Source organism: Tympanuchus pallidicinctus, unplaced genomic scaffold, assembly GCF_026119805.1.
Source record: "Tympanuchus pallidicinctus isolate F22 unplaced genomic scaffold, pur_lepc_1.0 scaffold3, whole genome shotgun sequence".
Taxonomy (NCBI): domain Eukaryota; kingdom Metazoa; phylum Chordata; class Aves; order Galliformes; family Phasianidae; genus Tympanuchus; species Tympanuchus pallidicinctus.
In genome coordinates this window covers 49,690,923-49,704,974 of record NW_026294747.1, presented here as the reverse complement: position 1 = coordinate 49,704,974, position 14,052 = coordinate 49,690,923, and the positions used below count along the sequence as shown (strand labels likewise).

The following is a 14,052-nucleotide window of genomic DNA, read 5'->3' as shown; positions in this document are numbered from 1 at the left end:
TCAGGGAAAAAATGAATCTCTTCAGAATCCCTATATTAGGACTTCTGTTTCTTGGATTTTTATTTTCTTACAAGCCCCTCAGCTGTTGAAAACACATTTCCAACCCTTTGCAGTTAATGCCACGAGGGCCTACAAAACAAATCCATTAAGAACATTATATGAGGCAGAGGTCTTTAGCAGGGGAAATGTGTAGAAACATAGAATCACAGAATGTTCTGAGTGGGAAGGGACACACAAGGATCACCGATTCCAAATCCTGGCTCCACACAGGACCACTCAAAGCTCGGTCCCTATGGCTGAGAGTGTATTCCAAATGATTCTTGAACTCCAGCAGCTCAGGGCAGTGCCCACTGCCCTGGGAAAATCTCATGTAGCAAATGAATGTATTATTAATGATCATGTCATAATACATGTGAAGCAAGGGGGTAAGCTGATAAGTGCAGTTTTTTGAGTGCTTGATGTTGCAGCAGGACACATCTACTGAGATGAAGAAGGATAGAATAGCTCTGGATGTGTTTGTGTGCACATTTATTTAAGAAGAAAGGAATTTGAATAGAAATTTATTTCAACTTAGGGTAGTATTATCTCTTAGAACTAGGCTTTTCCCGTCCAGAGTTCTTTCTACTTTTTCTTCTTTCTGTTTTCTTTGATGTCAAGTCATCTGGAATATTTTTAAGGTGGCAACTTTCCGATTGGAATTTCTGACAGCAGTTACTAGAGGGAAAGTTGTCCTTTGTTATAGATTTGAATGAAGAAAGCAAGCTTAGTACTTCTGCTATGAGGTTGCACATATCTGATCAACACAGCCAGCTCGGGGTGGGAGCTGAAGAAAACTGGGAAAACCTCTGATTTCTCAGTGGTTTTAGCTCTGGCAGGTAACTAAGCAGCTGCAGCTCTTCACAAAATGTGACTTTCTGTCCCTGTGTTTGATTTTGCTTTGTTCTACCCATATTCTATTCATGATTTTGAATACTCTACTCTTTTTTTCTTTCAGATGATATTAACTGTGTTTCTGAGTAACAACGAGCAGATTTTGACGGAAGTTCCAATTACACCAGAAACAACCTGTCGCGATGTAGTGGAGTTCTGCAAGGAGCCTGGAGAAGGAAGTTGCCACCTGGCTGAAGTATGGCGTGGAAATGGTAAGCAAAATGTATGGTGGAAATTGATTTAAATTCATATGACAATTATTAAAACAAAACAAAAAATAACCAAAACACTGTTTGGAATGTCAGTGATTCCTAATTGTACTTTACCTTTTTTTTTTTTTTCTAGCAAACTTTTGTCTAAAGCATGGTGTTCAGTGTCTGTGGAGATGAATGCAATCATTTTTGATGTTTTTTCTTCGTTTCCTCCCTTAGCATGATCTAATTGGCATGACAGTAACTGTGACAAATTGATAAAATGTGTGTCTAAAATGTTAGTCTTCTGTATTTAAGATTTCCAAGTTATATAAAGTATTCAGTATCTGCCTCAGTATAAATAAAAATGAATAAATAAAGACGGGTGTATTTTCACTTCTAGGTGTCATTTATTTCAGATAGACATACAGCATCTTAGGGATGGAGTAGAATTTAGTTAACAATTTGGAATGCTAGTGGTCTGCTCATACAATAGGTGGGTGCAAATTATTCCCAGTCCTGCTTCCTCACTGCACACAAACACTACCTGAAATCTAAGAATGCTTGTAACAGAATATTAGAATCATACAGTCTGTGGATTTTTCTTCCTGCATCTTAAATAACAAAAGTTCTGCAGATAGAATTGCACCAGAATAAGATGTAGATCTCTGAATTTCTCATGAATATGTACCATCAAACACTTCACAATTTCTCTTGGAGAAAGTAGCAGTCTGTCTTCTTTTTGTGCTGCAATTTTTATTTTACAGAACGAGGGGATGATCCTCTTCAAGTGTATTATGGACTCTGCTTCTAGAGGAGTTTGAGCAGTTAAGTGTAGTGCAAGCTTCCAGGTTACAGTATACCAACATATGGGTAGGATCAGTGGATGAGTGAAGATAATACGTTCTCATCCTGCAGTTACTAAGGTCACTCCTATTTAAATTAATATTTATCATCAGGTTTTCTATGAAGACTGTTAGAGTCATAACTTGAGATAGGATTCTTCATATTTTTTTATAGAAGGGTTGTATTTCTTCAGGGGCTGTTTATTCATTTTGTAAAGCAGACAAGATTATTGCATTATTCAGATGCCTGTGGAGCTTTTAAGCATTAGCAATCTAGAATAGTTTCCTACTGGGGTATCTTTTCATTTCCTAACTGTTCTATGGCTTAATAAGGAGAAAAGGGGGCTCAAAAATTTTCCTAATTGGATGGGAATTTGAAGAGTGTAGGCCAGAGTAAGCAGGGGAGAGGCTGAACATGTCTGCAGTTCTAGGAATACAAAATGACTTAATATAGAAAACTCTTTAAGGATAAAGCTTATGGTGTTGTTAAAAAAATTTTCCAGTTTAGAAGTTTAGATTATGAGCGAGTCTATAAATGCCAAGTGCATCATATAAATTTATGAAATGGATCTGCACGCTTTTTAAAGAAAAACTACACTTACCTAACCCTAATATTTTGCAATTGCTGGCCTGTGAAAGTGTAACATACATGGTGTCATTTGTCCTTCTGCTTTTACAGTGCTTTGAGGATGTACTTAAAAATCTGAAGAATGTTCTCAGCTAGCAGCAAAAGAAACTCTAGCCTGTGATCCACATCTTAGGACTTCTATGTCTTGTAACCCCAGCAAATGAAAGCACAAACTTTCTCTAATGCCTTCTAGAATTGAGAAAATACTTCATTTGTGGGAATAACACACTGTTTCCCAAAATGTCAGCTAACTGATGTTAGAAGTTTGTATAAAGTGAGAAATAAAGTATATCCAGGGAAAGGTGGAAGAAATAAAATTAGATTTTGGTGTCTAGCCTGTGAATTATGTGTCTTGGAGCCTGTTAACATCTAGATCTCTGTCAACTATATAATGAATAGAATATGGAGGTAACTGCTTTTGGCCAGTTATTATCTGCATGATAGAGTATTGTAGCATCCCCAGTTCTCTGAAACAAGCTTAGAAGCAGAATGCTTCCCAACACTTCTACCTGTTGAATGGGAATATCAAACTTCAAACTATGCTTGTGGCTCAGCAATCACAGATCTGTCTTACTCAAGATGATTAGTGTATGGATTATATTTCACTGAAAATGTGGAACAAAATGACTGGAAAAGGAGAAGAATTGGGGCAGAAATAAGAAAACAAACTGAAAAACCTCCAAACCTTTCTGGAACTCTCAGGCAGACCCATACCATCATTAAAATGATTTTCTGCACGCTGTTTCTGAAGTCTGTCTGACAGGAATCTTGCGATATGCGTTTTGTTTCTGTTTCTTAGTTGTCGGATATTATAAAATCTGTGAGCTGGTGGCCTCAACGTCTTACCTCAAAGTTTAAGGGTATATAAGTTTATCAGTGAAACAAATTGAAATCTCTTTTTAACACAGCATAGGAATGATAATTTTCTGTCAGCTGCTCCTTGAAGCTAAATTAAACTTTTACCATTGCAGTTTTTAAAAATAACTTTGCCTGGAGCAGAGATCTGCTGCAGAAAACATGAGTCAAAACAGTTACAACAGCGAACAACCCAAACCATGGTTCATAGTGGGAAGTGTGAAATAATTTGCAATGAAACTGCTCTGCCAGTAGATGAGTATTTTTTGTCTCCATAATAATTACGCTGTCTCAGACACCTCAGCCCTTATCCTCGAGAGATTTGCAAATGTTATTTCAGAAGTCATTTTGGAAAGTGATATTAAAAACAAAATTTAATTCTCAAAGTTGGGGTTTGGATAAAAACACTGACTTTTGATACATTATAAATAACCCACATTATTCAGGTGACAGATCACATCTCTATCCCTTTTGTAAGGCAGATCTGTCACAACTGTCCTTTTGCAAATGTGATTACCTCCTGTGTTCTACAGATCATCTCTTAGGTTATCTATTTAAATAACACACATCTATTTGAATTCTAAGCAATTGAGGTTGTAGAACCTCAATTACTTTTAATACCTTAATTTTGGTATTAAAAAAAAATATTGTGCCCAGAAGCTTGTTTTCTAAAATGTGTCAATCTAACAAAATGATCAGTCTTAATCTTTTCCATATGCGTGTCCAAATAAATAACTCAGAAATACTCCGTTTTACTTAGTTTTAGAGAGGGAGGAAAGAGGAATTATTTGTCTTCCAGTAAGATGTTATTGAAATCCTTGCAAATTTGGCATCAACGATGATTTGAGATTGCTAGTTTAGAAAAGGGTTGCAATAGCTTAGTTGTTGCTACGTTTTCTTATTTGAATGTTAGGCTTTTTTCTGTTTTCTTTTGCTTGATAAAGAAACAGTTGAGGATCTTCCCAAGAGTTGTAAAATTGATACTGTCTGTATTACAGTTAAGAAGCTGATTCTCCTCAGAGTTGTGTGGCACAAGGGTTTGGTCAAAATGTATTTGGTTTCAGTATTTTGTTCTCTGTTCCCTCTCTTCTCCAATTTCTTGAAATGATTAATTGTTGAAGAACACAACGGCGTTTATGCCTGATGTATCAGTGAATTTAAGTAGCACCCTGTGCTTTTTCAGATTGAAGCTTCCTCTCTCGGATTCCTCATGCTATGACAAGGGGAAAAAAAATGCAGAATGTTCTTCCTCATTCCCCAGCAATTGCAAATTGTGATGGGTATGGATGTCACAAGACAGGTATCATGCCTGAAACCTGTAGTACGTTTCAAAAGAGAATGGGTTTCAACCTTTTAAATCCACCCATTGCTCAATTATCTGCTTCATTTACATCTGGAATGCCCTTCAGCAATTGGTAATGTTAGTCTTCCTGAACTTAGTTGTAAGAGGCTACTGACTGTATAAGAAATAGAAGTACCCTTGTAGTAAACAACTGCAAACCTGAGCTGGTAAAGACGCTTTGTGTTCTTGCAGTGAACTCCTGGCTAGGTAGAAAGATCAATACTCAAGTTAGTATTTCAGAATTTTTGCCTAACTCCCATTTTAAGACAGGTTTTGCCGTGATGCATATATGTGTAGGTGATCATTTCTCACTTATCTTTTCCTATCAAGAAATATTTATTATTAAGGTATACTATTACTATTTATTGCTCCTCTATACTCATTCCGCTATTTTACCTTCTTTTTTTCTTCTTGTATTTTTAAGTTACTGACGAATATACTTAAAGCCATGATAACTGGGAAACATTTAACTGCAGTGCTTTTTCATTGTTGATTAACAAGTATTCCTAGAAATGTTCCACTGTGCTAACCTAACTTGCAGCAAATATAAGATCATGTTTCTTCCTGCAGTTTTACAGATTAAATCATGTTTTGTGTCAAACATTAACAACCCTTTCCTCTTCCTGTTTCTTTTCCAAGTACCTTTTGTCTACCTAAGTTGCCCAGAATTATCACTACATCATTTTATTTGCTTCAGTAATGATGTTCTCAGTGCTGCTTTCTCTAACTTATGGCTGCATATTCATTCCAAGTTGTTTTGGTGGAAGTACTGAAAAAGTAGTAGAAAATGTATTTCCCTTTTCTCTGCGGGGGCATGTGTGAAAATTACTACTGATTCTTAAAGATGCATTATGTCAATAGGACCTTTTATTTTGAATAGTTCCTAGGATCGGGGCCTTGTAATGGGATACCAGCTTAACCAGCAGTGATGCTGCAGCCACTCCTCACCACTCCAGAATTAGCCCAACCCTGTTCAGACATCTAGTTTCTTGGTACCTGTTATCAAGCTTCAGTTCTTACTAGGTTTAGCTAACAATCATTTTACTTGGAAAAAAATTATAATGCTTCAGACCTTCTGTGTCCTCTGAACTAAACTCTTTAGGTATTTTGCTCATTGTGATCTTCAGTTTCTTGTTCCAATTTTAGTGGATCTGCTTCAGAGCACTTGAAATCTTACCTCCCTCTAGGAGTTGAAAAACCTGAATATCGCGTTTCTAAAATTCTTTTTCAAGAATTAGTTGTAGTAAGCCACTGGCCTTATCCCTGTGTGCACAGACTGTATTGACAGTGTTTCTTGGAATCCACTTGAGTAAGGGTCAGGAAAAGGAAAAGAAAAGCATCGGTATTTTTTAATCCTGTGTGTTACTTTTTGTTTATTTTTGGTCTTTTTTTTTTTTTACTGTTTTTTAGGCAAGATGTAAGGACTAAGCCTTACCTTAGTTAGCATGTGGTTTAAATGACCCTTCCCCGCTAAAAGTGTATTTGCTGCTGAACTTTTGTTCTCATAATGGATGTAATCTATATTTCAGGCTCTGTGTGGAGCTGCCACAGGTGCCGATCTTGGTGGTAGTTGCGTTTCAGGAGACCTTTGAAGGCTGAAATATAGCCGGGTCCCTTGTGAACAGTAGCTGAGTCCTAAGTGGTAGATGACCTCTGTTCCGAAGGGGTGGGAGCTGGGTTCCATTGCCCTGAGACAGTAGGAAGGGAGTCAGGTTCAGATCCCTGAATCCAGAGCACAGTGTAAGAAGAGTATAAAACTATTAGAGGATGTCTAATAGAGTGCTACAAAGTTTGTGAAGGTTCTAGAGGGCAAGACATAAGAGAATTGGCTGTGATCCCTGGGTTTGCTCAGCCCAGAGCAGAGGGGGCTGAGGCGCGGCCTCATGGCATCTGCAGCTCCTCACAAGGAGTGAAGGGGCTGAGCTCTGCTCTCTGTGGCAGTGATAGGACCTGAGGGAACAGTGTGGAGCTGTGTGAGGGGAGAGTCAGGGAGGGGGGTTGTGGAGGTGGGGGTTAGGGAAAGGATCTGCCCCAGAGGATGGCGGGCATGGAAAAGCCTGCCCAAGGCTTTTTTTATGGCCCTGAGCTGCTGGAGTTCATGGACTGTTTGGACAACTGCATGGACTTGATCCTAACCGGTCCCTTCCAACCTCAGACTTTCCTGTTTGTTATGCTGCATCCTCAAGCATATACTGCTTGCTGGAATTGAAAAGAGGATACAGGTCCATGTGGGCAAGTGGTCATTCAACTGAGATAACTTCCCATGCTTCAGTGCTTGCTGTGATCAGTATCCTTTTATCTGTATCCTTGGTTGTTCTCAAAAGACTTTGAAAATAAAGAGAAAAAAGCATACAGAGAACCTTTTTTATTTTATTTTTTTTTCATTCAGGAGGTGCTCCTTAGGATGTGCTGATTCATATATTGAGAGGTGGATATAAAGGAATATGAAGACATTGATGAGATCAAGCTATTTGACATGACAGATTTTGACAATACAGTTACTGTAACAAATATATTGTAATTCAAGTGATCCAAATGTGTTGTCTTGATACTCCTCGGAACTTAGTTGTAATATACAAAGATGTATATATATTTACATAGTTCATAACACATATAAATATAGGTAAATTTCATTATTAAAACGTACATGGATTGTCTTTTTTTTCTGCCTTCCTTCCTCCCAAGCTTTCTAGAAGATAACATATTTTTTAATCAATTTGTCATCTTGTATCAAACAGGTTAAATATGGAACAGATAGATTGTTAGCAGTGTTTTGACTGGTAGGAAATGCTGTGGTTTGAGTTTTAGAGGCAGAGCAGGTTTTGCATTTAATGATGAAGAATGCAAACCATCTTCTGGTTTCTATCCAAGTCTGGTTTTCTGTAGCAAATGTTGATTTGACTGCTTAGAGCTATACGTAAGAAAATGAATTAAATCTTTTCTGCTGTCACTGTATTCTGATTGGAAGAGATCTCCTAATATTTTGCTTAATGTTAGGAAGCTTTAAAAGGGAGGTTTTTCTTACCCTTAATAAAAGCATAAAAATAAATGCAAGTATATTTAAACACAGTGAAGTGTTTGCTTTTGAAATATATATTCATTCTGAAATGCTAAATAACCACTTAGTAATGATAGATTTGATCAATTTGGAAGAAGTAGCTATAATATGAAAATACTTTGCATTTCTTCTGTGGAAAACAAAGAAACTTAGTGCTGTATAAATCTTAATGTTTATTTGTTCAAATATTTGCCTGAAATTCCATATATACAAGAAGCTAATGTCCAGCCTTGAATAATGGAGTGGAGGCACCTGCTCAGGTTCTTATGAGGCAAAATGTCAATATACTGATGTGGTTTTTAGTCTGAGTGGAAACCCTTAGATTCTGACTGAATTAATTATCTTAGTAATAGAGAAAAATATCCATCTGCTGAAGGAGAGCAAAGGTGCAAAGATCAGCTCTGTGAAAAAAGCTTTTGATGAGGAATTCCTGACATGATTAAACTAGAGTTTGTAAACACTGGTATTTGGTATGGTTTTGCAAACTGTTGTGTACAGCTGTAAACAGTGACCTGTGTTACAGTAAGAAGGCTAGTTTTTAACTCAGTGCAACTGTTTTCTGTTGGTGTACTCTTGCTTCTTGGGCTTTGCATATCAGTAAGCAACTGAAACACTGAATGGATTTAACTACTAGAAAAATGAAATTCTTGTTTTTAATGAGAGTTCTATAAAGCTTTGTCTAATTTAAAATAGTTGTGATAGGTTTTTTAATTTTGTTTTTAGAACGTCCCATTCCCTTTGATCACATGATGTATGACCACCTACAGAAATGGGGTCCCCGGAGGGAAGAGGTGAAATTTTTCCTTCGGCACGAGGAGTCACCAGCTGAAAGTAATGAACAGGGTAAGTACACTTATCTTGCAGTGCTGTCACCTAAACATTTAAAATGTCTTCTGAAGTGAGTTCAATTATCAGTTCTTTCAGTAAATTTCAGTAGATATATGCAACACAACTTCCTTGTATCAAAGTCATTTTGAACATTCCTCAGTGTCATGTTTATTCATGTTCTCAAATTCCCTTCTCTAGAATAATTGCTACCAATCTGTTGAGCAATTCTTTTGTAGTAAGAATGGTTTCTGTTATGCTTAGTAGTTATGCAAAAATTTGGTGCATGAGAGGCTTAATACACGTTTGCTGTATGAGAAGATTCTTCCTTTCAGTTGCCCCCAGAGAAAAGATTCAGTGAACTACGTGGCATCCCTCAGAAACTAAAATCTGTTTTACAGACATCATTGAGAGAGGTCTCACAAGCTTTACTTTCTCTGTACTTCATGTATATATAGGTAGTAATAATTGATATCTTGAAATATTTCTAGTCTGTTGTACAAAAAAAGTCTTTGTATAAAACCATGTTAGATGAGGGGCTTTATTTAAAGACTGGAATCAAAAGAAAAAAATCTCATTTTTCTGATCCAGATGGTATAAGAATTTAGAGGCTGTATGTTATATTATTTATTGCTCTCAGACCGGCTTGAGGATAGGAATAAAATCTCAAAATGAAATGTGCATTTGCATGCTCAGATTATCCTTACTCACTAAACTAACCTGACTACTGACAGTTGAATTTCAAGTTTGTCTGAGACCTTATTGCTTTGATCTGAGTTTTCTTTTGATATCCATGTGGCTACTGTTTGCTTAGAATGCCAGAAGTACGAAGTCTAATAATATAATATATAATATATAACAATATAATTCAATAAGAGATGTATGCATATATTTGTTAGATATTTTTGTAAAACATTCAGTTATCATCTGGATAATTTGGCTTTAAACAACCTTATATCAGAAGCCACATTTTCACATACAAGGAAAATGTCCCTTCTGAACAATGCAAATAAAACATTTTAATTAATCATAGACTTTTCGATCAATTTGCAGAATAAAGTTGTTTTTAAGGCATTGGAGAAGCTTCCTCTGACATAGTCATATATAGTACATTTAGTTGGAGCTACTTCTTTTTGTGAACATAGAAGAGTGAAACTACAGTAGTCATGCTCAATACATTCTCTTTGATATTATCATTGCCAAAACACAAGTCGAGCTACTTGTCTGTACTGTTAATAGAGGAAGTCCATGAGGTAAATGTTTTATCTTTTCAGATACTACATGCAAAGAATAACCTAATAGGATAGGTAAAAACTGTATGTACAAATTTTTAGAAGTATGGATTTGAGAATGAAAGCTATTTGTGTTGAAAACTCAGCTTTGCAGTTATGTGTGATACTTCACTTTTAGGTGGACGACAAACCCAGAACCAAAGAAATGGAATAAGTATACCTGTGGAGAAGCGTACAGAGAATGGGGTATGTAACAAATCATAAAGGTTTTCGTTCAGTTTCACTCACATATTGAATGTTTTAAAAAGTATTGGTTTGCAAGATCTGTTATGGTGGGAACTAGTGGAAAATGTATAGATCTTTTTCTATTTTGATTTCATGAATAGCTGTAAAACTTCTATCTAAAAAGGAATTCACTTCTGTAACATGAGAAGTCTTTAGAATCTTATGAATTGCTGCTTTTTATCACCTGCCTTTCTCTGTCTTATTTGTTTGAGGAAACAGTCAGCTCTATTACACTTGTGTACTACTATTCCCTGTCCAGGTACCTTGCCCCTCACTCCCTGCTTGCTTTAATCACTAATGTTGAGTTGACTCAGCCGCTTATGTTAAAATGTGAAAAAGTGTTCATGGATTGGGATGTTTTCAGATGCCTACAGGAGGTAAAAACCTGCAATGCAACTTCCTTATACTAGTTTAAGCGCAGGTTCTGGTTTTTTGTTGTTGTTTAGACAAAGGTATTACTAAGTTGCTAATTTTAAGTAGCCTACGCTATGCGCGATACATCATTTTTATAGCTTTCAGTGAAACCTGGCTTGACCATCATCTCTTTTACAAGAAACATGTAGCATATCTCTTTCAAAATTACCATGTCTTAAAAACCTTATGCTCCATAATTGGATGGAATTCCCTTTACTTTGTTCTGTCCCTTCTCACCTTCAATTCTAGTAAAAACTCAACACGATGTAATCTGTCCTTGTTCACTTGGAGCTGCGCTGCTCCTTTTTCTGAGGCACTATAGTTACAGCTGACTGTTCTGTAACATTTTTAAATTTCAAGAGGAGTTGAGCTCACAAATTACTACTTTTTTTATCATTATGGAACGCTGTTGATTTCAAAATATACATAGGGCTCTTTCTCTTTGTTTAAAAACAAAACATTGGGTTTTTCAAGTTGAGATGTCTGAAAAATAAACCCAAACCCTAAAATTCAGAAAACTGTTGTGCAAGTTAAGTGATTCTGTGTTTGTATACTCCCTGATAATTGGCATCTGAAATTCACATAAACAGCTAAATATGCTGAAAAGTTGTGAGATATTTTTTGTCCATTCAGCTGTTTAGTCAGGTTTCAGCTCTTAGCAGCTGGTTTTCTATGGCATTTGGGCCTATTGGAAGGAATTTTTTTTTCCCCCCTCCTGCATGGATCTGTTTATTCTATTTCCATTGTCATACTGCCAGTGTAGTGAGATCATGGGAGTACAGTGTCCTAGGGGAACATAACTCTTTCGTGACCTCCTCATTCCCCATAGCCCATTTACTTCAACTGAGATACAATACATTCTGGAAATTAGGACTGCCATGAGCAGTACGCCTTCTAATCTGACTTCTGGCAATACTGAATGTTATGAGAGCATCACTTTGTCCAATTTGATTTGCTGTTTATGTTATAGGTACTGGTAGCGTGATAAACGCCTGTTTATTTTATAGGTACTGGCAATGTGATAAATGCTGCTACCTGTGTGCCATTCAGTATATACTAAAAAAGCACAACATTTGGCCATAAAAGTAAAATTTACTGGGGAACCGATCGCTTTAAAATAGACTTTTAGCAAGTTCCTGAAATTACTAAAAGACAAGAAGGACCTGAAGGGATTACGTTAATACAAGTTGTGGGTTTTATGCCAAAAGTGGTACAATTTAGGATTTGAAAGTTACAAAACTCAGATTTTTCAATTATGCTAAGTTTGAAATTGGAGGGGGAGGGGGAAAAAAAGCGGTGGCTGCAGGATCAAGGATTTAATCAGCTTACACTTACGTAATGCATTAGGCTTATTCATTGTTACTGGACTGCTGAATGTTAGACTAGCCCTAAAATCAATGCAAACCAATGGAACGTTGAAGACAGCTCAAACATTATCAAGTGTTCTTCATTGAGGTATATTTGTGTTACTGTATGTATTGTTTTAATGATGAAATGGTTGATTTTTATTTATCTAGATAAAGCTGAAAGTGTGGCATGCATAGAGAACTTCTAGATACATGTTTGCTTTTGTGTTTGAATCAATAGTCGTGGAAAAAAAGTGATATGCAGTCTGTCTGGAATTCACTTTGGATAATTGTATGAATTGGCATTTTGTCCTGTAGTGTTTTTACTGTTCTTTGAAACTATGTGCATGATCAGCAATTATTTAAATAATGGGGAGCCTAAAATCACGAGATTATTTAAGTGAACAAATTTTATCAGATTATCTTCCAAATAAAGATTTAATGTTAAAAATAGAATGGGTAAGGTCTCTTCAGACTGTGAAACGCACTGTAAAAAGAGTATGTATCAGTAAGTGTTGGTCTGAGAGCTTTGCATTTGCAGAACAAAGTGAGATTGTATAAACTTGAGTGTTTCTCCCTGAGGTGACTTCTTCCTGAGTTTGCTTTCATTGACAACTTCTGGAAGTGGAATTATTCTGTAATTTGGGTCTGATCTCTTTCTACCGCTGTCCTGGAGATATGTGTATGTGCAGATAAGACTTACAAAACCAAACATTTTCCTTTTCCAAGGAGATTGGACAGTGTCTCAAAGAGAGATTCACTTCTCTAAGAACGGCTCCCTGTCCATTTCTTTTGCATACGTAACTGAGTCAGTGTGATTTGGACATGAGTTGTAAAAAGGGAAATTCTAATTAAAGATTGGTGAAAATGTTTTCTTAATGTGAACAGTTGGTCTTTGGAACAGAGTGCCCAGAGTCTGTGGAATTTGCATCCTGCTAGAGATTCAGAACTTACTCTGATTAGGTCGTGAGCAAGCAGAGCAGCTCTCAGTAGGGGTCGTTGAACCAAGTTACTTCCATAGGTTTCTTTCCACATAAATTAATTTCTGATTTGATGATGCACAGTATGCTGATGCTGGAAGTGGCCTCTACTGTTCAGTCATTTCTCACTTGTTATCAGTGGCCACGAAATAGTGATCATACAGTGCTAGGTGTTATTTTCTTCCAGACGTCTTCACGTTATCCAAGGATCATTCCATAGGAATGACAGTGGTCTGAGCACAATGGGAAAGAACAAATATAGTTGTAGCCACTGGAGGTCAGTGGTACACAGGAGAGCGACTGGGAGCCATCCAATGCGGTGCAGCTGCCCCGTCGTCGGTGGGAAAAATAAATTGTAGCCTTTCTAGAAGGAAGTCCTGGAAAGAGGACTGACCAAATGATAACAGTTGTCCAGACATAAAGGTGATCAGATTACTAAGCTGTTTGTTACGCATAATTACTTGAAGTTCCTCATTTGAAATGTTAAAGAGCTTAGTCTGCTATTCGAATCTGAGCTACAAATGCAACTTATATACGCTTGTAAGTATTAAGTAGTTTCTGTTAGTAACATTTAACAGTGTACTTGGAAGAGGCTGCCATTCACATAAGACAAGTTTTAATGACGTTTGTTTAAAAAGAGCTAATTACAATGTCAGTCTTAGAAATCTAGATCCTTTCATGGGTCTCAGCTGTAAGTCTAAACAAGGAATTTCATTAAAAGACGACAGAAGGAATTCTAGCAATTTGTAGGGATTTTTATTTTCCTGAGGAAACTTTCTTGCAGGCTTCGTGAAACATTTTGATCATATAAAAATCTACTAATTAAATAAAATCCGTATCTTCCCAGTTTTTGCTGCAATTTTGTATGTTACATCTTGTAAGGAGGCAAGACTATCGTATCTGCCACTTTCACTAAGAGAGTTCACTGGTCTGAAGCATACATTCCTGAAGTTCTCTTTACTCCTCGGTGAGGGGAGCCTTGCTGCACCTTCTGTGCAGACATCTAATTCAAGCTGTTAGTCAGATTAGTAGATTTAATGACAAACTGTCTGAGGAGAATCCAAATTCATCTAATGCATTTCCCAAAATGCTTGCTCTATCTTTCTCTTCAAAAATAGAAA

The 14,052-nt window shown here is 36.7% G+C and overlaps 1 protein-coding gene across 6 annotated transcripts in view; it reads left to right on the top strand.

Annotated features, from left to right (window-relative positions):
* The window catches only part of PPP1R13B (protein phosphatase 1 regulatory subunit 13B), a 63,736-nt gene that overhangs the window by 21,142 nt on the left and 28,542 nt on the right, over positions 1–14,052 (top strand). For all 6 annotated transcript variants that reach the window (XM_052694488.1, XM_052694490.1, XM_052694487.1 and 3 more), the window contains exons 2-4: positions 995–1,142; positions 8,573–8,692; positions 10,085–10,152. In XM_052694488.1, coding sequence (XP_052550448.1) covers positions 995–1,142; positions 8,573–8,692; positions 10,085–10,152 — 336 coding nt within the window. The remainder of the gene's footprint in view (positions 1–994; positions 1,143–8,572; positions 8,693–10,084; positions 10,153–14,052) is intronic.